Genomic DNA, 27928 nt, shown 5'->3' on the forward strand with positions numbered 1-27928 from the left:
GCACATTTGACAACTTTTTTCACCTAGTTTCATTGTTTTTATATAAAAGATTAATCATAGCCCTTATATTATAACAAATTCATTGACCTAGACCCCTTTGAAATTTGCCAATGGGCCAAAATATCCCGAATTTTAGTCATTTTTCGAGCGATGTTAAGAAAAATTTTAAATCAAGATAAAAAATTAATGGTAGGAGGTCACATAGGTTTCTCTTTTGATCCTAAGAGACCAGGCGGTTGTCTTTCAGGAACAGAAGAGTTGGAGGTCAGGCAATGTTGGGATTTCTAGGAAAATTGGGCTAAAGTTGGTACTTTTTTGAGACCTTATTGGCTTTTCGGGCCTCTAGGGGCCAGTAGGGTCCGAATTTTTTATTGCAATCACTTCAAATTGATAGACCAGAGACTAAACTACCAGAAAATATTATTTTGAGCAGTAAGAAACTCCCCTGGGACAGGTTAGATGGCTCTGAAATACCCCTAAAATCAAATTTGTAGTGTTTTTGTGACGTCATAACTCCAGCTACCATTTTGAAAATTTTGATTTTTTTGGAAAATTGTATAGTTTACTGGCCATAGTTTCAGAATCACCCAAAATCAATTCCTCATTTTGATTTGAGAAAGCATGGTTCTATATCAAAAAACTTTTTAAGTGCAATGCCCAAAAATGTCAAAAACTTCAAATTGGCATAAATCCGCCATTATGGATTTTCAGACCAAAATATTTTGGGATTTTACTCAGTTCATTGTACTTAACAACATATCCAAAAATGAAAAAAATCTAAGTTTCAAACTATTGGACCTGCCCCGCTCTTAAAAAAACTGGCTCTTAACTCTTGTAGATAGATTAATTCCATGATTCTGAAGGAGGTTTGTCATATGTGCGAATTTTCCAAGTGCCATCTGAATGCGATAGTTGATTTCAATGTCTCCGGTATTAGGCGCATTTGGAGAGATGTACAAACCAAGATACTTAAATTCACCTGAATTTTTCTACTGGACATTGCGAATATTGATGATGCTATCAGGATAGTTTGTCTCGAGGTAGCAGTGATTGAGAATCATTGTCTTGGTTTTGGTTTTGTTGATTCAAAGACCAAATTTAACGAATACGTGCAGTGTTGACGCTGATTGTAGAGATGAAAGATCAGTCAAGAAAAGTATCAGGTCATCTGCATACCCACACCATGGGAGTGATGATTCACCTGATAGCTTCTCGTTCTCATTTCTCATTCAAATTCGTTCTGCTCTAGAGATTGATCTTGGATTGATTCAATACTTATGTTTAAAGAAACTAACCTAGTCAGTAAAGTTACATTTTTTGATAAAAACTCGCATGATGTATTCAATGTAGAGGTTGAACAACAGAAGACTCTCAGGTCCTCCTTGACGAACACCTGATGAAACATGGAATGAAGTGTTCGCTTCATGGAAGGTCAAGGATGTTTGACTGTATAACCTTTCTAAGATATCAAATAGTTTTAGGTCAGCTTTATCAGGAAATCGAATTCTGATTGATTTAAATAGCCAGTCTCTGGGTGTATGGTCAAATACAGCCGTTAAATAAACAAACAGTAAGTATAGTGGTTGCGTTTTTCGATTGGATATTTGTTGTGTCCTTTCGATAGTGAAAATCCCATCTGTTGTACCTTTGTTTTTTCTAAATCCGTTTTGTTCATCTGTGATTTGTGCCTCGTACCACGGTCTGATTCGATCCAGTATGATATTTATCATCAATTTAAATTTACATACAGTTGAGCCAATGCTGATTCCCGATAATTGGTTGGGTCAGATTTAGAACCTTTCCCTTTCCAAAGCGTTTTCAATCTCAAGTTTCCCCAGGCGCTTGGTAGATTTTCTGCCAATTTATGGATAACTTGGAGCATAATTGGGTGCTTGCATTTTTTGAGGATTTCAGGGTCAATGTCATTGCTAGCTTTGTCTGATTTTAGTTGATGAAGGTGCTTTTGAATTTCCTCGATGGACAGGGTACCAGTGTCTATAGGGATGTTGGTGGAAATGTTACGAAGCTCATTTATAAAATCTGGCACGTTAGTCAAGTTCTTCAGGGATTATGAGATAATCACGGCTAGGATTTAAATGTTTATGGAAGTGTTTTAGAAGCTTTTCTGGGGGGCATTTTGCAGTTGTGCTTCTAAGGGTTGTCTCTTGGTTTTTAGCCCTCAAAAAGAGTTTGTCGAGTTCTCTATTGATGACAAATTGATTGAATAGTCCCTTACTATTGTTACGAAGAGTTAATTCATCATTCAATCCTTACAGACGTTTCAATTCCTCATCGCCATGCCATGGTTAGTATAATCTTGATCTCTCAATTTTGGGAATAGATTCTTCTGCAGATGAATTTATATACGTAATAAACGATTCATTGATGATAGAGTTATTATTTTGAAGTAAATCGATTTGTTCCAGTTTAGTAACGGTATTTTCGAGAAATGCGTTATAAATTTGTGGATCCTGTAGACACTTCAAGTTCAGCTTGTTGCTTTTCGGTGTCCTATTTCTTGAAATGTATCGACCAATTTTTGAGCTGGGTGTACAGATGTCTGCTATAAGTAACCGATAGTCAGAGTCAAAGTCAAAACTGTTGTACACACAACAGTTATTGGCATATTGGCGAAGCCAGCTACAACATAATACGAAATCGTATACTTTCTTGGTAACTCCATCTGGCGACCTGGTGATTTGACGGCACTTTTTGTGGGAAAACCAAGTGTTCAGAACAGATAGTCGATTACGGTTGAAAAATTCATGAAAGCGAAAACCATTATTATTTACTATAAGGTCATCGATCAGGGTGTTTTCACGAAAGGAAGAATTATATAAGGTGGCTGATGAGGTAGCATTAAAATCACCCAAACAGATTACTTTTCGTGTCTTTTCACAGATGAATTGTTTGTTTAGTTGACGTAGAAGAGGTTTTTGGATGAGGTCCTATCAAATGATACACTACTGTAAATACAGTAAAGACTGAAAACAAACGCAAAAACAAAACAAACAACTAACTGTATTTACACTCTATGTATGTAATCCTTGTAAAATTCCTCTTCTACTGGTACCTAGCAAGGCTCACCTCTGTATCGTCATATTTCTGCCAGACTACCATAAGTTGGTCTAATATTCTATTTTCAAATATATTTTATCGTTATTCAACCCTATTTATGTTTCTTTTCTGTTTTTAGTGGAAAAGCTGATGCAGTCGATATTAAAGTTGCTGGTATGTATGTTTTGCTTATCTGATTTTTACCTTTATACAGCCCCTTCTCACAGACCCGGTAGGATATTTTCGGTCAGTGGGGATAAAAATATCAGACTCGATGGTATAGATATTCCATATTTTTTATGGCTGCGTTTCAATTCTTTTGTTTTCAAGTCAGAAAATTCATTAGGGATGGGAAAAATGGTAAGTATTTTGCAGAGAGGATTGGTTTATTTGATTATTTTCAGTGGGCACAAAAATTTTGAAGGATAATTATCCAGCGGGGGAGGAGGACGGTATTTTAGCCAATCTTTCCAGTGGGAAGGGGTTCCAGTGGGTCTGTGAGAAAGGGGTGGCTTTATATTTCTTTATATTAGAAATCTTTTCTGTCTCAGTTCAGCTGATTATAAAGATGTTCTTTTGTTAGTCTTTTTTCGATGAATTATTTATCTTCAATTTTCAGACTTTGATGGTTGCATTTTTCACATTGGAAACCAAGACGAAAACAGAAATAAAATTAGTGTAAGTGGAATTGGTAAAGGGTTCCATTTTATGGAGTCCGCAGAGTAAAAAAAGCAACAGTTTTGCTATTGGTTTAGCTCAGCCATCTTCACATCCTAAGCAGAAGAAAAGCTTGTGGCATTGGGAGAAAGAAGGGACAAAGAAAAGAATAAATAATTGGACCTTTGTATATTTCTATATTTCTATATTATTTACAGGTTAGCATCTCATTAAAATTTTACCCAGAACTACAGAAGCATGGCGCAGATGCTGTAAGTGATTACTTTTAATGGGGGATAATTTTGTCAAATCATCTCACATTTATGTCTTTTCAAGTTTGTTGTTCTGTTTTAATACATTTTTCTTCTCATTGATTTCAGAAAATTAAAGGCGAATATGGAGACTTGATGATTACACCAGAAAGCGGATATGACATTTCACTTCTTGTCAATTTGGAAGCTCTCCCTCCTAACTCAGGTATCTTTTACAGGAAAATTGATGAACTTCTTACTACTTCTTGCTATGACTGAGGATAATTTTTATAAATATACTTCATTCTTCATTCTGTTTTCCTTTCATAAAATTTTTCACCAGCATATTTTATTCTACCCAATGGTGTGGATTTTTATCATTGCTAGTTTTAGATAGATAATGATAATTATGAAAAAATATTTTAGCTGAAAAAGGGCCGTCCGGGTTTTCAGAGACCGGGCCGCTTTTAGACAAAATCTGTACCAAATCGAAAGTGAATTACATTCTTTATTTGGCAAGAATTAATTTTGGCTAATGACCAAAAAATGTTATTTTTCGGAAAGTAATTTTTTGCTAATTTAGCAAATTTTTGAGACAATTTGCCAAATTGGCCAAAATTTCCTTTAAATGTTTAAATTCATTCAAAGGTAGTACTGATGAGTCTGAAATAACCCCAAATCTCCTAAGAGGATATAGTATGATTGAAATTTTTATTATCAATGTTTCAATTCAATAGATGAGCTAATCAAGAAAATTGGTCTACTAAAGAGGAACTGTTTCGCATCGGTCTTTGAACGTTATTTCGACTTCTTGGAACGTGAAGAAGATAGTAAAGAGAAAGCCATTATCAATTACCGTGACGACGAAACAATGTACGTGGAAGCCAAAGCTGACCGTGTCACTGTGATCTTTTCCACCGTGTTCAAAGATGATGATGACGTCATCATTGGCAAAGTTTTCATGCAGGTATGAAAATATTTTTTTGGAATCACGATTTGCTCTGCGTGTCCATTCTTATGAATTTTCTTTGCTTGCTTGCATTTTTTGTTTTACAGAGGAACTGATTATTCATGATATGCACCATTGCAATGTCTTCCACGGACCCAACAGTTCATTGGTTGGAAGTGACGTTTTGACTGATTTTACGTCACTTACGACCAATCAGCTATTGGGTAATGTGAGAAGACATCGCAATGGTGCATATCATGAATTCATGGTTTCAGTGCAGGGGAACAAAGAACTGTTCGAATTATGTGTTTAAAAGTCGCTTACGTACACCATTTTGGCATCATTTCGATGTACCTCTCTCTGTGGAACTAATATGAATACGATTTTGATTTTGGGAGATGCGTCTTTTTTAACTCTCAACCTTGTTTTGCAATAGGAATTCCGTGAAGGACGAAGAGCCAGCCAGACGGCACCACAAGTCTTGTTCAGTCACAAAGAACCACCACGCGAATTAGAAGGAACCAACGCCGCTAGAGGAGACAATATCGGATACATTACTTTCGGTAAGCTTCCTATTACTTCACACATGCAATTCTATCATAATATAAAAGCTTCAAAGACATTATTTTTAGAGAAGATTAGGAAGGATTTCATCATCAGGTGAAAATAAAGAAATGTAGTGTTTCCGGAAACCGGCCGCGTAAAAAGATTTTTTTTTTTGACCTGGCAGCTGTAAATCAAGTTTTGTTCGTTAGTAGTTGATACATTAGTATGCATGGCTTACTTCAAAGTTCAATGATCTTAAGTTATTTTTTTCGGCCGACCGCATGAGAGCTTTTTTCCTTCACCCGCATTCCGGAAACACTACATTTTTTTTATTTCCGCCTCATTTTTAATCTTTTTTTCAGTACATTGAAAATTCTCAAAAATCGGTTGCATAAGGTTATGACTGTTTGGTTTATTGCTTTTAGCTATCAAGAAATACCCTGATATATTTTAATTTTCTCATATATTTCCCTTTTAGTTTTGGAGAAGCGCCACACGAAAGCTGCTGCGCGTGAAAACACTATCAATCTGATCCACACTTTCAGAAATTATTTACATTATCACATAAAATGCTCAAAGGTATTGCTTTTGGTATAAAATGACCTTACTGAAATTGAAGTAGATTAATTTTTATTTCAGTGAGACATTTTAATTTTCATATTGGCCATTTTGACGTGTATATCAGATGACGAATTACCAAATCTAAAGAGTTTTGGCGGGTTACCCGCTAAATGGCTGATTTACCTCTATAAATCAAGTGTCTCCTTAAATCGAACAAGTTTTATGGTCCTTTCAGATAACAATGCCTTAAAAACCCACTCTATAACTCGAAATTTCCTTATTTCAAACAAATTTGTGTTTAAATTTTGTGGAGAATCAACTGTTGGACTGTAAAATAATAGGAAGTACATGGTTCTCGAAATATTTCAATGTTTATTTTTACAAAAGTTAGTAGTATCCTCCAACAAAAGTTTACTTTTTCTACCCTTTAACATGCTTAATAAAACCCCCGTGTTTTAATTTCCAAATGGTGTAATATACTCTCTACAACGTTTTTATAGGCTTATTTACATTCCCGTATGCGTGCCAAGACTTCCGATTTCATCAAAGTATTAAACAGAGCTCGACCAGAACCCAAGACCACCGAAAAGAAAACCATCACGTAAGTTGTTAAAATCATACCCATGTCTACCTACTCTTGTGTGCTTAATTGTAGGGGGTGGAATAAGCAGGGGATGGGTACTCCAGATAAAAATAATAATTAAGTTCTATGGGTTTTTGGCCAATTTTGGCACTTTGTAGCATAAAGGTCTTAAAATGGGGGGGGGGGTCATTATAAGGTGATATGGGGGTGATTTTTCCCAAAAATTGCAAAATGACTCCCCCCTACAATTAAGCACACAAGAGTATTTGTTATTTATTTCCTTAGATTCTTTTAAGAATAGTTCATTCTGTACACTTTTTAACTTTTTAACGAAACTCATCGTCAAGATCCGTTGAAAATACTGGAAAGATTCTTTCATAAGCAGGTTTCCGTCTTACCCATCATCTGTTTAAATGCTCTGGGGTTCAAATAATGTACAGGCTAGACCTCTATGATACATTAAGGGATTTTTCACGTAAAAAATTTTTTTTTGGACATTGCATGACTACTCCGAGTGTCTCCGGATCTTTTAAAATGCTCTGACGTTCGATTTTTCTTTACGTTCCATTTCTTTTTTTAGTGGAAAGACATTCACGAGGAACTGATTGTCATTTGGGTGTGGTTTTCCTTGAATTGTGGGTAATAATGGAGAGCAATCTGTCAATCATGATGGGAAGGATTTCTCTTGCTGCATTTTTGTAAACAATTTTAAATAGAAAACTTTTATTCAATTTAAATTATCATCTTTTTAAAGGACGTCTTGATTTGTATGAAATTTCTCGCTCTTGATTTAACACCTATTATTTTCCTGGATTCTAAGATGAACAATAGTGATTTTTTTCTAAGAAATAGTGAATTTTTGATACCCTAGTTTCTTTTGGTGAATATTTTTCGTTTTGTCAATATTTTTTTTGCAATTTTTTTTCTCGCCCTGTCCAACTTCAATTTTATTAATTTATATTAGAAAAAATGCAATTCAATTTTGTTTTTCGTTATTTGTTTATTAGTAACTAAATCTGTCTTTCAAATTGTTCAAAAAGAAAATAATTTTAGTTACTATGTTTTTGTACAAAATAACATGTTTGTTTTTTCCATTTCTCGTTACGTCTATTCCCCTAGGTGCCACATTTTTCATTTAGGTACGCCACAAAATTTAATTAATCAAATGTTTTTATGGTCTCCCAGAGTGTACTTGAATTTAGTGGTTTTAAAGAAAGCTCGTAAGTTCTATCGGGTTTGACTTTCTTTTAATCAATACGGTTAAATTATTGATATGTTCTATCGGAAATTTTCGAATATAAATTCACTGCCTTGAATAAAACTGATCATTTCATAAATATGCTTACACAAATTTTCAGAAAAAATCTCTGAAAGAAGAAAATAATTCCCAATGTGGCACTTGAAGAATGTCCAATGAAGGGTGAAGTTTCTTTGGACTAATAAACTGGAATAGTTGATTGTAACTCTTTCGTTTTCAAAATACACAGGTGAAAAAGTATGCATCTTGGGAACACGAGAAGTTTTTTTTGCGTTGGTGCAATGCAACATGCTCCATCCCACCAACACAAAAAAAAGGTGTACCCCATGGTTTCTTTTTTAGTTTCATGGGACAAAAACTGAGGGAAATACCCAAAAGACACGCTGATTCACTTTTATTGGTAGAAAGAAAGATGAAGTGGAGACGCAAGAAAGCGTTTCAGGTTTGTGGGATGGAGTATGTTGCATTGCACTAACTTGAAAAAAGAACTTCTCGTGTCCCCAAGCCTTTAATGTCGGACATTTGTTTATACATAATTTTCGTGAAAAAAAAATCATTCTTTTGAGGAAAAACTGCCAAAGAATCTCGATTCGATTTTATGATTTGGAGCTAGACTTGTAAAAAATCAATATTTCATTTGCATGGACGAATGTGAAGAATTGTGCTACAAATAATTGGACAATAATAAATAAATGAAAAATAATTTTTAGAATGCATGGTTATTGTTAATATCCTTTATTGCTAACCGGTTACTTTTTTGAAGCGCGCTACAAGGCTTTTTGCGCAACGTGATTGGTTATTTTTGCATGACGACGGGCCTACACTGGCTAGTTGCCCGTCGTTAGGAAAATTCATTGTGACGTCACTTTTTTCAAAGGAAAATGAACACATTCATTTTTGACATCAGAAATTAAAACAATTTTTAATCTCCTTTTGCTTTTTTTCGCTATTTTTCCGGGTAAAGCGCGAAAAATCAATCGAAGCTTAAGGAAACGGTTAACAAATACAATACAGGGCCGGCGAAACCGGGGGGCTAGGGGGGCTGTAGCCCCCCCCCCACCTTTTTTTCAAAAAAAAAAAAAAAGGAGTGAGAGAGAGGAAAGAGAGGGTGAGAGAAAACAAGACTTGGCTACGCTCAACAATGAAGCCAAAACGGTTTAACAATCTTTCTTTGCTCCATATCCATAAAAATCTAACGGATAAACTTGATTTAGATGAAGTTGGTAGAGAGTTTGACTTTTCGACTCGAGAATATCGCTTTAATTACTTTGGACAATTTTAATTTTCATTACTGTATGTTCACTGTCTGTTAAAGCATACCCTCAATCTACTTTTACTTATGAATTTTGAACATGTAAAAGTCAAGTGTAAAGTGTAAAAGTTATTTAGTATTTTAGTTTCATGTAGAGTACCATAATTTCAAAAATTTTCCGGCCCGTCGGGCCTCCTTAGTCAATATACCATTTAGCCCCCTCACTTTTAAAACCGATTCGCCGGCCCTCTAGTGACCGGTTTTTTCGGGCTGTACTGTGAAATATTACCCTTGGTCAACGCAACAACCTCGTACAGTATGTGGCCCCCAAAACGGCGATTAAATTTGAAATTTCTCTCAAATCTAGAGGAAAAGAGATTTTACAAAAATTTTTGCTTCATGAAAACCTTTAACATCTCTATTTTATTTCCTGGAACTTCTTTTTCAAAATTTTCAATTTCGGGGGGTTCAGGGGGTACCCGATTCTGCAATTCCGCCAATTTTTTCTCCAATTTCCGTTAAACCGTCTTAAATTGAACCAAAATTCCGTCACCGAAAATTCCTTTGAAATTCACTATTTTTGTCGAAAATTCCGCAAATTTTGAATATCTTTTACCAATTTCGAAATTCCGCAAATTTTTTTGCTAAATTCCGTTTTTCCGCATTAAAATTGTCTAATTTTCCGTCTCCGTCAGAGAACCCAATTTCCGTAATTCCGTAATTCCGTCTAAATTTTCGCCAAATTCCGCCACTCCGTCCGAAAAAAGGGCCGATTCCGCTCCTCCGCCAACCATGAAACCCCCCTGTATGGAATAAGCTGTGAAAATTTTAGAAAAAAAGCTTAACTGAAACTGAAAATATTATGCTTTAAAGATATTTCTATCCTATATTTTGCAAAGAAATGACAGAATTTGCCGTTTTTGCTGATTCAGCGAAAATTTTATATATAATGTTAACTTTTTGTTATAAACTATTAACTCGAGCTGATAAGAATAGAATTCCAAGATTTTTTGCTTTTTCTCATATTTAGAATTTTCGGTTTTGTCAATGCTGATTCTAGGGCTCCAAAATACTGGTTGACTTTCAAGATGCTATATCTTTTACCCAGCCTCTAAAGTCAGTTATTATTATTATTATTATTATACAGATTTACAAGCTAGGCTCACGATGGGCCTCTAACCGATCTTCTTTCACATTCCTCTTGTAACAAATTTTTGTGGGTGGTTTTTCCATGCATCATTCAGTTTCTCTTTAAACGACTTAATCGATTGTGCGGATACAACTTCTCTTGGTAGTTTATTCCACGTTGGCACACATCTATAGTAAAACGATATTATTAGAAATATTATTAGAAAGGCATTAGGTGTAGAAAGTTTCCTATACCCCGTTCTCATAACTTATTTTCAACATCCAAGGAGCTAGAGTGAGTTATATGCAATTTTTATCTAATTTTGGTGTTAAAATATTTCCTTTAGACGCAAATATGTTATTTTGAATCCGTCTCAAACCAGTAAAAACATGCTCATTTTTAAGTATAACCATCATTCTTTCAAAATAAACATAAATCGTTTAATTCTGATAAATCTACAAGTAAGAATCTTCATTTTAATGAAAACCTTCGTTTTGGGGGCCGTTTCCGTTTTGGGGGCCATATACTGTAAGCTTGGTCGTTACTTGACCTTGGGCAATATTTCTCAAGCACAGCCCTCCCTCCTAACCGGTCGTTATTGTATTAAAGTACTATACTTGTATTGTTGAAGAATTGTTTATATATTCAAATTCATCAAAGGAAAATGTGTTTAATTACATAGAACTTGAGAATAATTAAATTGTAATTGTGTGACGAAGCATGTAAAAACCCCCAGTGACTGTTTATTCTGGAGGAAACATTACCTTAAGGGAATAAATTAATGCGAGAATTATAATTAATGCGGAATTGATTAATACGAATTTGGCTTTTTTTCGCAAAATTTAATTCCGCAAAACTTAAAAAATTTCGACCATTCGTATTAATAAATTCCGCATTTTTTTCTCTAAAATATTGTTGATTTTGGAGGTGTAAACCCCAAATATTCATTTTCTGAACTCCAGTGCATAAATTAAGCACTTGTATTCACATATTTGACATTATTCTCTTACTTAATAAGCGCACAAACCAATTGCTAGAAATACATCCGGGGGGCACTCATATGGTCCGACATGTGCCGACCTTTAGGGTAGGTTTTTTGAGGTCTTCGAAATGCACTGTAAGGGTAATTTTTTGGTTCGTTCTGTTTCTTGAAATAGAAAAAAAAATGATTTGAAAGGCTATTTCGCATTAATTTATTCCGCAAAACATAAATTTTTTTGGGGGTTGCTCGCATTAATTCATTTCCCATTAATAAATTCTCGCATTAATTTATTCCCTTAAGGTATCTTCGATCAAGGCATCCGTCATGCCATAGAGGTATAAAGAAAGACAGGAGATGAATTTGTCGGTAATTGGTCGTTAAAGTCTTTTGATTTCTTTTATGTAATAAATCAAAAGAAATTCTAGGCTCGCCCGACGAAATACGACTTTTTAGTAGAACTCAAGTCTGTTCTGAACATTCTTACTATCAGCATCGAAGATTTCTAGCCTTCTAATATACGAGAATAAAATAAAATTTAGCTCCACGAAATAAGTTTGCGTTCAATTTTGTCATCCATTAAATTTTGTTTTGAAAAGATATTTTCTCTAGCCAGAAAATAAAAAGTTCTTTATAAGCACACACAATTTCAGACCCAATTTGTAGACAAAAAGTCGCTGGAGAATTTTGGAGGAAAGTATCAAGCAATAGGGTTCACCTTGAAGAAAATGTTGATCGAAAAATCTTGTCATTTGATGAAGGATTGCAAAGTTTACAGGCCCTTTTTTAGTCCAAATATTTTCTTACACCAATGTCAGAAACAATGAATCTCGTCTTATCTTATTTCCAACACTTAAGTTAGCCAATAAGATTTCACCTATCAACAAAAGAGCTCATTAAAAATGCACGATATATGAGATTATGAGCATGCATACCTCGTAATTTTTTTAATCGTAGGGCGAGCATGGTTACAATAGCATACTTCTCCTGTTTCTTTATACCTCCATGGTCATGCCTACCCTCGGAGGTTAAAGATCCTCCCACTTATAAGGTGAAATATAACGTAAAAAATGTAAGACAATTCATAAGTTCGATTTCTGGTATAAAGTTTTTTAATCGTTTCAAAATGTCTACGTTAGAGTGTCGATTTTTTTGTAATTTAACGTATTTTGCAACTGTAATTCGAATGTATGTCTCAATGATAGTTGTGTTCCAGTATCGCTCCAGTAGAATATCTTGATCGTTGGGTTATGTTGCCAGCATTAATAAATGGGTTTCCAGGTTCGGGGAGCGTGAAAGAAAAAGACATTAGTAATGTTATAACTTGACTTAGTTCAAGGCATATGCAAGAGCGAGGATTGGCCATAGATTTATAAAGCCCGAAGGGCTAGGTGGCGAGCTGCTCTTCTAAGCAAAAGAAAGTGAATATCGCAAAAAATATTGCTGCTATAACATTTGAGGTTCCCCGGATGAAATGGGAAAATCTCCCCGATTAGGTTTCGTTAGATGTTAATTTTTTCCGCTCTCGACTGGGTTGAAAACTTCCCGTTTGGGCAGTTTCAAAAAAGACATTTGACTTCATAAATTATATAGAGTGTGTCAACGTGGTATTTTGAATCACGCCAAGTCAGCATATGAACATTCCTTTTTAATTGTAATTGGTATGAGTTCATAATTATTCAAACTTTTATTGCATAATTAAGACCTTAAGTCTTTACTTAATACTATTGATAAGCTTATATCACCATGACGACATTCTAGCTTGAAATAGCTTTTTTTCCACAATTTATTGTATGGTAATAAATGGCATTAAAATGGCACAAAGGAAATTTTTAATATGCTTTCACGTCTATTATTTCATTGTTTTTCGTTTTGCAGTAGAGGAAGTAATTTTTGATATATCATCAACCGTTGAAAATTAAAAGGTGAGTTAAAGCTGCAAGCTGTGTGGAAGGAGTGCACTTAACAAGACAATTGAAAAAGAAGGTTTTACGAACAACTTTTTGGATAAGGATTGGATTGCGAAGGTTGTACAACACACGTAAAGATGCCAGCATTTAAGAAAGAATTTAAGTGTTCAAATTTCGGGTTGAGTTACCACTGTGTTGGAGATTTCTATAGACCACAGGTAGTTTATTTGGTAAAAATTATATGGTGTAAACGAAACATTCTCAACAAGTCATTATAAATCTTTTTTTCACTTTTTCACAAACCTTTCATGAACGAAACAAGGATACTTGCTCAATTTAAGCTTTAATTTAGTGGTCCATTTCTAAGTGGCCTGAGTGACTACAAATGATTTCTTGTATTGTACGAGGGATTAAAAAATAGTCGAAATTTCATTTCCGGGGCAAAATATCTCGATGCCAGGGGTCCAGGGGGACAAGGTAAAAATTAAAATCTCTCGCTATAACATCATACACTTAATTAGCCTTTTTGGAAAAGGGCCATATCAATTGCCTTTACTCTGATTACAAAGCAAAATATCTTTCCAAATGAAATATATTCATCTCTTTTTACTTTAGTGCATCCCTCAAATTGCACTGTTGGTAATTCGAGTTATCATCGCCTTATACACCACTGCATCCATGTTAGCTGATATGGTTGATTTCTTTGAAACAAAGAGTAACGGTGGCCGTTGGTTTGTATTTTTCACATCGTGGAATTATCTGACTTGTGTATTTTACTTTATACTCGTCACAATCGGCACCATTTCTTATTACTCAAAAAAGCGCCAAGGTTGCGACCCCGACGTGCCAATGTCTTCAATGAATCCAAATCAATATGCGTCTACAACTGATATGCTGGAATCTGGCTCCCCCGATCTATCAACCGAATCGGAAGAGCATCTGGGAAATCGGTTGAGCTGTTACGAAAAGATCATTTGGTTATTTTTCAATATCAGTATTGCAGTTTGTACGTTGGTAGTTGCTTCGTATTGGATTGTGCTTTTTGATGGTAGCCAGGATCTTGATTTCTTTAACATCGACCGACATGGTATCATTCTGGCGATGGTTTTGATCGATTTCTCATTACACCGTATTCCATACAGAGTCCTCCATTTTGTTTATCCAATGATCTTCTTCATTCTTTACTTCATTTTTCATGTTATTTACTCATTCGCCTCTGAGGATGTCATTTATTCACCGATTAACTGGCAAGATAATCCGACCAAAGCTGGTATCTTGTTCTTGGTCATTATTGTTCTGTCAGGTGTCTTCCATTTCGTATTCTATTGGATCGACTATGGTAAAAAATTGTTAGGTGAAAAATGTTGCCAAACAAATACAATGGCTTGAATTGGAAAATTGAAAAGTCGTTTTTTTTTATCGAATGGGTTAGCAACTTAGAAGATGCTAAACAGTTTCCAAATGTTGGGCTCGAAATTTATAATGGTTAGGACTTTTGAAGTTTCGTGGATATAGTCGAAATGGTTAGATTAAAAGTTGGCTTTTGCAAGTTATAAATTATTAGAAAATGGAAAAATTTCTATTTTATGCGGATTAATTTTGGGCGAATTTTGTCCAAATTAAAATCCCCGCAAAAACTTTAAAATTTGGTTTCACCAAATTAAATTTAAAACGATGTACAGTATATGGCCCCCAAAACGGAGACGGCCCCCAAAACGGAGGTTTTCATTAAAATGAAGATTCTGACTTGTAGATTTATCAGAATTAAACGATTTTTGTTTATTTTGAAAGAATGATGGTTATACTAAAAAATGAGCATGTTTTTGCTGGTTTGAGACAGATTCAAAATAACATATTTGCGTCTAAAGGAAATATTTTAACACCAAAATTAGATAAAAATTGCATATAACTCACTCTAGCCCCTTGGATATTGAAAATAAGTTATGAAAACGGGGTACATGTTTTTTTTTTTATAAGCAAGTGTATGCCCCTTGATCAGGCTCGTGTATGCTTATTATATGCTTAAGAATTATGCTTATGATTCACCCCAAACACCAAGTTTTTTAATGAAATTTCAGAAATTTTGTAAAAAAATTGCTCAGATTTTGGGAGCAGTGGAATGTAGCTAGCCATGGAATGTCTTATTTTTTACTTGACCTCTACCAAACCAGATAAAAATGAAACAAAAACAGATAAAAATGACCACTTGAAAAATATTTTAGGCTGACATATATGCTCATGTTATGCTTAGGAATTCTGCAAATCTGAGCCTTCATATGCTTATAAGCGTTATGCTTATAAAAAAAAAAACATGTATAGGAAACTTTCTACACCTGATGCCGTTCAGAAAATGCAAATACATCTGTGACTTTAGAGGCTGGGTAAAAGATATAGCATCTTGAAGGTCAACCAGTATTTTGGAGCCCTAGAATCAGCATTGACAAAGCCGAAAATTCTAAATATGAGAAAAAGCAAAACAATTTGGGATTCTATTCCTATCACCTTGAGTTAATAGTTTATAACAAAAAATTAACATTATACATAACAATTTTCGCTGAATCAGCAAAAACGGCAAATTCTGTCATTTTTTTGCAAAATATAGGAGAAAAATATCTTTAAAGCTTAATATTTTCAGTTTCAGTTAAGCTTTTTTTCTAAAATTTTCACAGCTTATTCCATACATGAATGGAACTATTTTCAAAAGAGATTTTTTTCAAAAACTTGATTAAGACGTTGTAGTAGGGGGAAATTTGTAAAATCGCTCGAATGTTTTGATCAAAGCACTTGTTATACATTTTTAGAAAGCTAAGGGGTAGGGGAATCAAAATAACTTGGGTGCCAATTTTTTTTCGGACACTTTGGTGTGATTTTCGGACAAATACGATGGTCTCAGGCAAAAATCATAGGGTGAAAAATTAATGAAAATTTTAGCTTGAGAAAACAGAGACCTGTTGTATATTTTTGGAAAGCTCTCAAAAAATTAAGATTAGTGATATATTGCGAGTATAGGTGATTTCAGTACCTAACTCGAGATATTGAGCTTCCGAAAGCGCAAAAACTGGACAAAACAGCTGTTTCTGGCTGAAAAACACTGAAAAACACTGTTTTTAAGGATTAATATCTCGAGTTAGGTACTGAAATCACTTACACTCGCAATATATCACTAATCTTAATTTTTTGAGAGCTTTCCAAAAATATACAACAGGTCTCCGTTTTCTCAAGCTGTAATTTTCATTAATTTTTCACCCTATGATTTTTGCCCGAGACCGTCGTATCTGTCCGAAAATCACACCAAAGTGTCCGAAACAAAATTGGCACCCAAATTATTTTTATTCCTCTACTCCTCAGCTTTCCAAAAATGTATAACAAGTGCTTTGACTAAAAAAATCGAGCGACCTCAAAAAAAACGAACAAATTTCCCCCTACTATTGTTAAATCAAAATTGTCATTTTGAAAATTTCTAAATTTTCAGTTTGGACTTTGAAATATCGAAAATCTTCAAATATTTCATAAAAATCATAAATTTTACACCCATCGGGTCGTAAATTTAAGGGCAAACACAAATATGTTCATAGTTTTTCCCCCTATTACCACTGGGCTTAATAATTTGATTTTAACTACACCTCCGTTTTGGGGGCCCCAAACCTGCATTTTGACAACCAGGGGTATACTATAAAAACTTTATCAAATAAATTTATGCCCAAAACCCTCTAAATCACATTTCAAAACTATGGTCAAAATTTTGTATTCAAATCTTAAAGATATCTCGAGAAATCGCTAAAATTTCAAACCTCCGTTTTGGGGGCCACTAGAAAAAAGCTACCTATCTTTAAGCGATTGAAAAATATTGTTGAAATTGAAAATTTTGAAAAAGAACTTCCAGGAAATAAAGTAGAGATGTTAAAGGTTTTCATGCAGCAAAAAATTTTGTAAAATCTCTTTTCCTCTAGATTTGAGAGAAATTTCAAATTTGATCGCCGTTTTGGGGGCCACATACTGTAGTCGGAATATTTATCAGTATAGGAAAATGAAATAAATAGAACGAGTGTTGGAAAAAAATTAGTTTTGAAAACGAAAAGTATTACCAGTATTTATTAAAGGAACTTATTCTGGCGGGAACCAATTTTGGCAAGGAGCAAAAATCCTGAACATTTTAATGTTGGCATGAACTTATTTTGGCTTTTAATTTTTTAATTTTTGCGAGAACTAATTTTGGCGAATGACATGCTAAATCTGTCCTATTTTGCCTTATTTTCAGCAATTTTGAAGATTTTCAGGGATATTTTGGCAAAATGCAAAAAAAAATTGAGGAATGGGTGAAATATTTAATTTTGGCGAGCACTACTAATGTTGGCGATTTTTGTCTGAACCCGACAAATTCGCCAAAATAAGTTCCCTTGTAAATGATTTTTAGGTGAAAGGCATGTAAAAAGTCGATAATGTAATAATATTGGAAGGATATTCAATAGACCGAAACAGGCAAGATTTATATTTAGTCGTACATTGTAACATTTTTATTAATTGAAACTGACAACAAGTTTGAATTAATTAAAGGGTAAATGGGTCTTATTTATTCACAACCATTGATCTTAAGTGAGAATTTTACAAAAAAAAATATTAAAAAGTTATTCTTTGAGTGCATCATACGCTTCTTGAGGTGCTGGTCGGTCGAGTTTGGCGTAATCGTGTGGACTGTAAAACTGAAAAATAAAAGCAAAACGAAAATGTACTTATGAAACTGTACTTTAGGCGTACAAACTTTCGCAAGGTCGAAACATCGCGAAATCAGCGACATTTACCTTCGCTAATTTGACGAAATTATTTTTCGCAAGCATAAATTTTCGGACATCAACTGCAGACAAAAAAAATGAAAAAATTTCCCACGAGATGGCTTAGAAGGACAAATAGTTTTTGAATCATGTCGAAACTTGTGTCCTTCCCTTATGAGGCTTTGACACTGTTTGACATTCTAAAAAGTGTCACAAATCTAGTTGAAGAACTTTTCTGTCGAGAATTTTTCGCGTGCATAAACTTTCGCGAATGATCACTTAAAAAATTTTCAAAGGGGGTAAAAATAGCGAAAATCGCGAAAGTTTGTACGCCTAAATTATACCCGAATGCATTACATGGTATTATAGGTCTGACATCATTGTAAAGGTTTACGTATCAAAAAATTACTGTTGTGTACAGCTATGGTAAACTCAGATAAACTCTAAAGCAAAGTTCCTTAGTCCAAATAGATTAATTGGCCATTGTATGGTAAATATATTCAATTAGCATGAGAAAGTTAATTCTTCCAGGTTAGCCATATCCAAAAGCGCAAAATATTTTTGTTCCCATCAATTCAAAACATACAAAAAGTCCAGTGATGCTCACTTCACGACTTCAACATACTACGAAGATTCAATCTAATTCTAATTCTTCTAAACCAAAAGGAATGGCTTTCCCACCATATGTATACAGTTCATTTCTTCAGCTTAGATCCTCTTCTTGCAATGAAGCAAAAGCTCTGTTGAGCCTTGCCTGTCGATGAAAGAATAAAAATTCTATCTTCTTTCTTCTCATTCCGCAAGTTCAGCTGCTTTCTTCGTTTTTCTTCATCAAGCACCATCTCTTTTCAAAACACCAATTTCTCTTTCCAAAACAACAATAAATGTTTGTTTGTTGTTTTTAGTCAACATTCGAATTTGGAAAAGTTCGAAAGCCCTAAACTCGAGTCAATGCAATGACTTCTTGAAAAATGAGCGCCATTTGAACGCTTCTTGAACGCTTCCAGCCCGCGCTGATTTTCCTATCTCTTCTTTAGATTTCCTAATTTAAACCTTAAGGAGATAAAAACAAGGCTTATCTAGTACCGGTAACCACGTGTATTATCTCCGTAGCTTTTAAGAATTGGTATATCTAAACGCACGAGGCGACACTTTTTGAAAAAAACGAATTTAACCATCCGTAATTCCAGGTCTTTCCGCCGCGATTCTAGGTTTGATCTAAGGAAGGGCGGACGGCTTTCTCAATCATTTCTGCGTTTGAAAGATTGGGTATATATAGTAATTTTTCATTTGCGCTCCCCAGCGTAGGTGAGATTTAAAGGCTCTCGCACATTAGGGAGAAGACACTACATTGACTTTTTGACGTCAAAAAAGTCAAGGTAGCGCCTTCAACCGTTTGTATTGTTTAGACCTGACGAAGACCTGCACCAAGCAGGTCGAAATATTGTTTACACGAAAAATATATACAGAATGACCATTAAAATATTATTTAAAGTATGGTAAATATGTATACAATTATATTCTATCCTTTCATTACACAAAAATCAAAGTTTCAACAGTTAAATTATACTTACTTTAATACGATGTTGTGGTCCAATGACTTGCCATGGTTCTGGGTTCTTGACACGTGACCAGCTAAATTGTAAATAAAGAGTTAATACGAAGCGATCTATAAAATATGACTCATAAAGTAAAGCTACGCGATTGACCGCGTACAATTTTATGATACCTTTAACTGTTAAGGGAACTAATTTGCGCCTTTTTTTATGGTGGTTTTTCAGCGAAAATTAAAGCGCGTGAATAGTAAATTTGGCCACGTCTCAAAATTTTAGAAAATCCCTAGGAGAATGAAAGCAATTTGTCTAAAATGAGGCAAAACCGTGGAAATTAATTCCCTCAAAATGAGAGTTTTTCAAATTTCTTTTGACCGCGAAAATTAGTTCCCGTGAAAATAAGTTCCCTTAAGGTATCTAAAACTGCTAAATGTAGAATCTGTAGGGCATTTCAGTAGAATATTAGAAAATAGATGAAAAATAATAAGATAAAGAGGAAGAAACAGTGAAGAAGCAGCTGGCTTTAGTGAATCTGAACAGGATCTAGAATAAACTCAATTTTATGAAATTTCTTGACAATATAACTAGGGCCCATTTAGAAACTTGATGGGTTTTTATCGGGGTCTTTTTAAGTGTTTCAACTAGCTTTGATTAATCTAGGCGAAATGTCTGTAGCAGACTTGGATTCTTTCAAATTTCTGATTCTATAGGCTTGTTATTTGAATAAATAACACGACAGCAGAAAAGTTGCAACACTGATATCGTTATCTAAAATGACTTACGTGACTTCTGGTCCTTTGGTGGCCAATCTCAACAAGTACAAGCCGGCCATTCCCATTCCGATTCCAGTACAGAAGAAAAGTGGAGCAAGCTGAAACAAAAAATTATAATTCATTTTTGAAAAATAAATCAGATATATAAGTAGTTAGTCAATGAAGCTTATATAATTAGCTTAGTTTGTGGGGGGGGGGGGCTACACCCTCGAAAAAGCTGAAAATAGGAGGGGCTAAAGAAGTTTCAAATACTTGAGAGGAGTTGAAATCTCATCATTTAACATTGGAGCTGAATAATTCATCTTTTCAATGGTTCAATTGCTCAAATTAAAGCTTATGAATCTGAAAGATTTTTGCCTATTCATTTGGTTGCATCTTCCTGTAAGCCGCCAAATTGTGCTCTTATTAAGGTATGTAAGCCACCAAATCTAATTCTTAGCTACTTTTAACCATGTATTACCATATGAAAAAGGAAAAAATTGAGAATCTATTAAAAAGTGTGTTTTTTGTATCATTCAAAATGTCAGCCGTCAGCTTGTCAGCCATCAGCTTGCCAGCCGCCAAATTTGCTCACACTTTTAAGGTTAATAATCTAGACCAGGGTAAACCGCCATTGTTCTATACGTTCTACTGTTCTATACGTTCTACTGTTCTATACGTTCTACTGTTCTATACGTTCTATATTATGTTCTATACCTTCTACACGATCTACTGTTCTATACGTTCTATATGTTCTACTGTTCTTTACATTCTATATGTTCTACTGTTCTATACGTTCTAGTGTTCTATACGCTCTAGTGTTCTATACGTTCTAGTGTTCTAGTGTTTTAATGCTCTAGTGTTCTATGTGTTCTAGTGTTCTATTTGTTCTAGTGTTCTATACGTTCTATGTGTTCTATACGTTCTAGTGCTCTATGTGTTCTATGCGTTCTAGTGTTCTATACGGTCTAGTCCAATTTCCTCCGTCATGGGGGTTTTTTCAATCTTAAAAAAAAAAATTCAAAGAAAACATTTTTTAAGTTTTATTCGAAGATCGGGCGTTGGATCTCTGCAGCAGCTATCAGTCCTTGGATGTTTGCTACGACAACAGAACAGGTGTCTCTTTTGTAATAGAATTATAAAGGAGGCCTCTTTTTGGGTCTTAACGAGAGTGTAGTGTTTCAGTGAAAGATTCTCAAGCCTTGTTCAAAGATTTGTCCACACAACCTTGTTGTTGTTTGGACCGTCTTTTTTTATCACTCCTGTTTTTCGATACTAAAAGAACACAAAGAACGTATAGAATACTAGAACGTATAGAACGCATAGAACGTATAGAATACTAGAACGCACAGAACACTAGAACGCATAAAACACTAGAACGTATAGAACACTAGAACGTATAGAACACTAGAACGTACAGAACACTAGAACACATAGAACGTATAGATCACTAGAACGTTTAGATCACTAAAACGTATAGAACACTAGAACGCATAGAACACTAGAACGCATAGAACACTAGAACGCATAGAACACTAGAACGAATAGAACACTAGAACGCATAGAACACTAGAATGTAAAGAACGCATAGAACACTAGAGCGCATAGAACACTAGAACGCATAGAACATATAGATCACTAGAACGTATAGAGAACTAAAACGTATAGAACGCATAGAACACTAGAACACACGTATAGAACAATAGAACGTATAGTACACTAGAACGTATAGAACACTAGAACACTAGAACGTTAGAACGTATAGAAAATATAGAACACTGGAACGTAGAGAACACTAGAACGCATAGAACACTAGAACGTAAATAACACTAGAACGTATAGAACAGTAGAACATAGCCATAAGCAAAAAGCTCGTACCCATGTCTATTTTTAGCTGTTAAAGCATAATAATTTGAGTTGAGTTCTTTTTCAGGACATGAAACTTGGATATTCAAAATCTACTCAAAATTCCGCTTCCACTGATATATAACATGATAGGGTTATTTTCAAGTTAATATTCCGGTTTTTTTGGATTTCGGCCTAAAAATGACCCATTTTTGGCCAAAAAAGTGATGAAACGCTAAAAATCATAAATGAGAAATATGTAATTATTTTCCTGAATTTGTAAGAAATATTATAATTTTAATGTAAAGTTGTCAGAAATACATACTAGAATGAGAAAAATAAACTTAGAAAGTTAAAACATGAGCTAAATCCTAAAAAAAAACCGGGTTTTTCCAAAATTAGTCTATGAAACATTTTGATCAAAAATGAGAAAATCCACCTTGCAGGACCTCTAGTTCATTGTAATTCTGCATTTTTGACTCTATTTTTTGCATATTCTGATATACTCTACCTATTTGAAGAATTTTCAAGCAAAGAAATCTCAATTCAAGTACAATTGACGAAAAGATAGGGGAATTTTGACATAGGCCCAAATTTTCCGTCACGGCGTGACAAAACTAAAAAGGGCTACAGAAAATCTTGTGGGTTGATTTTTGAATTTCTTTTTTAGGTTTCTGATTAACACTATATGGTTGATGTTTCATGGAGAAAATTAAGGCCTGATTCCACTCTCGTAGATTTTTACAGGCTATCGAAAATTTTCCGTCACGGCGTGACAAAAACTCTGACCTAGTACTAGTCAGTGAAAAAATGGATTTGAAAGCCTCAAATCATAGATTAACAAGTCCAAGTCCTATAGAAAGTTGACTCAGCTTGCAAAAGAGGCCTTTTGGTAAGTTTTTTGAATCTATACCTGAAAAAAGAACCCTGTAATAAGGACATCATTCCAAAGCAGTTTTTTCAGTACCGTAGCAGCAGGCTCAGATTTAGCCTATGTTGATTTTTCGGGAACATATGCATGTTATATATCAAATTGTCAGAAATTTTATGTAGATCTCAAAAATGGTTAAAAGTAGGGGTTAAAAATGAAGTCAATGAGAAGAAAATGCAAAACTTGATGATTTTTTCTCCTATTTTGGCCTGCAATTTTACAAAAACCTAAAAAATGCGATAAGAAATTTCTAAAGCGAGGTTAAGCTCTATTTTTTTTTGCTTTTTGCTACAAAATACCATAGCTTCCCATAAAAATAGGTTTTAGAGAGATTTGAAGACCTTCATTTTTTGACATTTTTAAAATTTTTGGGTACGAGCTTTTTGCTTATAGCTACATATAGAACATATAGAACAGTCATATAGAACAGTAGAACATACAGAACGTATAGAACATACAGAACGTATAGAACAAATAGAACAGTAGAACGTATAGAACAGTAGAACATACAGAATGTATAGAACATGCAGAACATATAGAACATAAAGTGTAGACCTAACTCTTCACACAAAAATTACGGGAAACGCATGCTTGGACTTTGTACCCTATGCTGTACTCAAGCACTTAAGCCAAAGTCCCACAAAGGCGGGACAAAAATCAGTTTTTTGAAGTTTGCAAAAAAACGCCACATAGAAGATCTTTCAAATTCAGTATGTGAATAGAGCAGTAAAAAATACAACTTTTCTATTTTTCCTTTTTTTTGCAAAAGTTCTAGGAATGAAAATAAAAGGATAATGATAATTGAATACTATCCATTGATGATCCGCGGCACTATCGTAAAGCTAGAATCGCTTCGAGTACTCTTCGCTTGAGAAAATGATTGACCGCGCGGGAGCTCGGGCGCTCTGCGAGAGTTCTCGGCACAATCCTCGGACCGCGCTAAAAATGGTAGACTGAGCTGTGATAGATCATTTCGATGGAAGTTGTTGGAATGTTTACAAGGCTCTTGACAGAAAATCGTTTGTTTTGTTTTATTGTCAATGATGACAGTGCGGTTATTAATTTTGTTAGATCTGACAAATTGATTTTGTAAGTGCACTTTATAGTTTTGATTCCCATTGAAGAATCATATTCTGGTTTTCATATTATTAGATGCTGTTTTAGAGCTTTAGGTCTACACTGACAAATAGAACATTAGAACACATAGAACATAAAAACGTATAAGAGCAGTAGAACATATAGAACGTGTAGAACAGTAGACATAGCTGTCAACTGCGCCTCACAAAAATGCGGGAGAGCTCTAAGTCGGAAAAATTTTCCCGATAATCCTATTTTATTGAAAATTTTTTCGAGAAATTGGAGAATTTTTCATTCTGATCTTTCAAAATCCAGAAATTTCGCCGTTTGGTTTTTCCAAAATCGGAAAATTTTTGGAAATGCGGGAGATGCAGGAGAAAATCCTAAAAATGCGAGAGATTTGGCAGAATTTTCTTCACGCGGGAGAAATTGTTGACATGAGGGAGTCTCCTGCTCAATGCAGGAGAGTTGACAGCTATGAGTAGAACATAAAGAACTAGTAGTAGTTAGTATATTACATATTACATATAGTATATTACACATTTAATATAATATCTGTTAAAGTAGTATTATATAGTAGTAGTATTAGTAGGAATATATAATAGGTTAAGTTTTATCTCCTTAAAATAAAATACTCATATACGTGACAACAAACCCTGAAAAAGAGGCTTCGGGCGATCAAACTAGGGGTAGGGGGTAAAAGTCGGTATCTTCAAATCTTCTTCGCCTGGTGTTTTTTCTGTTCCATATAATGATAGAAGACATTTAAAAAAAAAAAAATTCAATTTTATGCATTTTTCACGAATTCCAGCCCAAAAAACTGCCCGGGGGGGCTTTTTTACCGAAAAATCAGCTTTTTTGAGTTTTATTCTTCATATCTCTTCCAAAACTTGCTCAAATTCAAGATGAAGTGTTTTTTATGAAAATTTAACCTATTGTGAGGCATTCTGCGCAATTTTTAAGGTCAGAAGTCCAAAATTGGCCGAACGCTCCTGGGGGTACTGATTCGCACTACAGGCAAAAATTGGAAAAAAATGGCATTTTCTGGCCTTTTCAGGCCTGTAAACATGTCAAAACTATTGCAAATCTTTTTTTTTCACTTGTTGTACTAAATTTTATGAAGAAACAACAAAATAATCATATTGGATTGAAAATTTTGCCCGTTGGAGCCCTAAACAAGCTGTTTTAAGCCAATTTTGGGTAGCAAAATGCTTTTTAAGGCCAATTTTGTAAGTTCATAAACTTTAAACTAAATGATTTACACATCTGAAATTTTCAGAGATGGAAGTCTTCAGTAAAGTCTTTAAGCAAAATGAATTTCAAGATTTACACTTTTTTCAAAAAATCATAATGGCGTCTTCAAAAATCGCTTTTTAGCAAAAAAAATCATATTTATCAAAAATAGCATTTTTTAAGGCAAGATTCTACAAACTGAGTTTAAATGCTGACTGAAATTTTTTTTGCAGTGATAGTACTCTGGAGATACTCCAGGGAAATCAAAATCATTTGGGTCTGGGATGCGTCCATGTCCCCCATTATGGGAAATAAAATCCCTGCTAAGAGCCATTTTTCAGGCAAAAATCTGAATTTTGGACTTTGGACTGAAAAAATCTCTAAAATGGGCCCAAATTTTCTTGCAGTGATAGTATTCTGGAAATAGTGCAGGAAAATCAAAGTCATCTGGGCTTGGGATTTGGGTATATCCACCATTTTGGAATTGAAATTCTTGCTAAAATGAAATATTTCAATCAAAAATCCAATTTTTGACTGGAAAAATTTTAAAAATGGCAATAGACATGATCCTAAAATCTTTTTGCAGTGATAGTCTTCTGGAAATACTCCAGGGAAATCAAAATCACCTAAACCCAAATGATTTTCATTTCCCTGGAGTATTTCCAAAAGACTATCAATGCAAAAAGATTTTAGGTTCATGTCTATTGCCACATTAGAGCAGTTGTTAAGTCAAAATGGGATTTTTGATTGAAATGTTGCAATTTAGCCAGTTTTAGCACAGATTTCAATTCCATAATGGCAGATATACCCAAATCTTAAACCCAAATGATTTTGATTTTCCTGGAGTATTCCCAGAAGACTATCACTGCAAAAAGATTTTAGCTTCATGTCTATTCTCATTTTAGAGATTTTTTCAGTCCAAATTTAGATTTTTGCCTGAAAAATGGCTCTTAGCAGGGATTTTATTTCCATGATGGGGGACATGGACGCATCCCAGACCCAAATGATTTTGATTTCCCTGGAGTATCTCCAGAGTACTATCACTGCAAAAAAAATTTCAGTCAGCATTTAAACTCAGTTTGTAGAAGCTTGCCTTAAAAAATGCTATTTTTGATAAATATGATTTTTTTTGCTAAAAAGCGATTTTTGAAGACGCCATTATGATTTTTTGAAAAAAGTGAAAATCTTGAAATTCATTTTGCTTTAAAGACTTTACTGAAGACTTCCATCTCTGAAAATTTCAGACGTGTAAATCAATTAGTTTAAAGTTTATGAACTTGCAAAATTGGCCTTAAAAAGCATTTTGCTACCCAAAATTGGCTTAAAACAGCTCGTTTAGGGCTCCAACGGGCACAATTTTCAATCCATTATGATTATTTTGTTGTTTCTTCATAAAATTTAGTACAGCAAGTGAAAAAAATAAGATTTGCAATAGTTTTGACATATTTACAGGCCTGAAAAGGCCAGAAAATGCCATCTTTTCCAATTTTTGCCTGTTGTGCGAATCAGTACCCCCAGGGGCGTTCGGCCAATTTTGGACTTCTGTCCTTAAAAATTGCGCAGAATGCATCACAATAGGTTAAATTTTCATAAAAAACACTACATCTTGAATTTGAGCAAGTTTTGGAAGTGATATGAAGAATAAAACTCAAAAAAGCTGATTTTTCGGTAAAAAAGCCCGGGGGGCAGTTTTTTGGGCTGGAATTCGTCAAAAATGCATAAAATTGAATTTTTTTTTTTTAAAATGTCTTCTATCATTATATGGAACAGAAAAAACACCAGGCGAAGAAGATCTGAAGATACCCCCCAAAAAAGTTACTCTACCCCCTACCCCTAATCAAACGTCTGTTTGCCGCCCTTTTCTAAGGAAAAGTCCACTCTCTCGGACTGTTTCATTCAAACAGAAAATATTTTTCACCTGACCGACCAACCGATCCACTTTTTGATGGTTGGAATGACGGGAACCAAGGGATTTTTTACAAACAGCCTCACAGAAAAAATTATTAGGCACTGCCAGCGTGTTTAAAATTTGCAATAGATATTGCATGTACTGAATTTTGAAGGAAGAATCATCAGTATTCTGTTATTTTGTACACTTTGAGTGGCAAATAGATTAGAGGCTCAAACTCAAACATCTCAAAGCAAAGAGTTTTAAGTTATATTTCCAATCAATTTAAAAGCTTGGCAACTTGCTTCAAGCTGGAATTCACATACAAGCATTAAACTTAAAATGACAAAAATGTATACCTCTGGAAGCTTGATATGTTGTCCAAATTTCATATTTGCTTGTGGAAGGGTCGAAAGAAATTTGATGTGAGTGTGACTTGAGAATCGCCGCTTGTTTCTGAAAATTTCTGAAAAATTCTCGAAGAAACTGACTCGAACGGGAAGCCAAATTTACGGCTGCCGACTTAAATAGCCTGTCCGGAAAGTTCATGGTTTATGTATGCCATTTATATTCGGCACCCGGTAAATTTCGTAACAACAAAGTTCAAAAGCACATGGCGGCACATGCTGCGAAATCTTTGCAGAAGAAGAAGAAGAAAGAAGAAGTGAAGTCGAGTCCAATTTTTTGAAAATTGGTAACGTATGATTGTTAAGTGAATAGGAATAATATTCTAGAACTAGTGTATATG

At 34.4% G+C, this 27928-nt stretch overlaps 3 protein-coding genes across 3 annotated transcripts in view; 2 read left to right on the forward strand and 1 right to left on the reverse strand.

The window, feature by feature from the left end:
• Positions 1-7681, forward strand: part of LOC136820021 (probable actin-related protein 2/3 complex subunit 2) — a 12675-nt gene extending 4994 nt beyond the window's left edge. Inside the window, exons 2-10 of the mRNA XM_067076260.1 lie at positions 3197-3231; positions 3677-3735; positions 3933-3986; positions 4095-4191; positions 4703-4932; positions 5351-5477; positions 5939-6039; positions 6522-6622; positions 7185-7681. Coding sequence (XP_066932361.1) covers positions 3197-3231; positions 3677-3735; positions 3933-3986; positions 4095-4191; positions 4703-4932; positions 5351-5477; positions 5939-6039; positions 6522-6622; positions 7185-7209 — 829 coding nt within the window. The 3' untranslated portion in view covers positions 7210-7681. The remainder of the gene's footprint in view (positions 1-3196; positions 3232-3676; positions 3736-3932; positions 3987-4094; positions 4192-4702; positions 4933-5350; positions 5478-5938; positions 6040-6521; positions 6623-7184) is intronic.
• Positions 7682-13091: 5410 nt separating this feature from the next.
• LOC136820108 (protein rolling stone-like) lies at positions 13092-14813 on the forward strand. The gene is made up of 2 exons (XM_067076346.1): positions 13092-13350; positions 13748-14813. Exons 1-2 carry the CDS (start codon positions 13270-13272, stop codon positions 14519-14521), a joined length of 855 nt encoding a protein of 284 aa, XP_066932447.1. The 5' UTR covers positions 13092-13269; the 3' UTR covers positions 14522-14813.
• A 2867-nt stretch (positions 14814-17680) lies between these two features.
• On the reverse strand, positions 17681-27671 carry LOC136820109 (cytochrome c oxidase subunit NDUFA4-like). The gene is made up of 4 exons (XM_067076348.1): positions 27540-27671; positions 20237-20325; positions 19476-19536; positions 17681-17832 (listed from the first exon to the last, which is right to left on the reverse strand). The coding sequence occupies exons 1-4, from the start codon at positions 27570-27572 to the stop codon at positions 17758-17760; spliced, it is 258 nt and encodes an 85-aa protein (XP_066932449.1). The 5' UTR covers positions 27573-27671; the 3' UTR covers positions 17681-17757.
• Positions 27672-27928: the final 257 nt, after the last annotated feature.

Source organism: Clytia hemisphaerica, unplaced genomic scaffold (genome assembly GCF_902728285.1).
Source record: "Clytia hemisphaerica strain Z4C2 unplaced genomic scaffold, Clytia hemisphaerica genome assembly, whole genome shotgun sequence".
In the NCBI taxonomy this organism is placed as follows: domain Eukaryota; kingdom Metazoa; phylum Cnidaria; class Hydrozoa; order Leptothecata; family Clytiidae; genus Clytia; species Clytia hemisphaerica.

Bases quoted from the DNA above. Each gene is read 5' to 3' on its own strand.
- LOC136820108 (XM_067076346.1), top strand. From the start codon at position 13,270: ATGCCAGCATTTAAGAAAGAATTTAAGTGTTCAAATTTCGGGTTGAGT. The intron at 13,351-13,747 runs GTAGTTTATTTG...TTTTTACTTTAG, and splicing joins GAGATTTCTATAGACCACAG to TGCATCCCTCAAATTGCACT.
- LOC136820109 (XM_067076348.1), bottom strand. From the start codon at position 27,572: ATGAAATTTGGACAACATATCAAGCTTCCAGAG. The intron at 19,537-20,236 runs GTAAGTCATTTT...TTTACAATTTAG, and splicing joins ACCAAAGGACCAGAAGTCAC to CTGGTCACGTGTCAAGAACC. The intron at 17,833-19,475 runs GTAAGTATAATT...TTTATTTTTCAG, and splicing joins GACCACAACATCGTATTAAA to TTTTACAGTCCACACGATTA.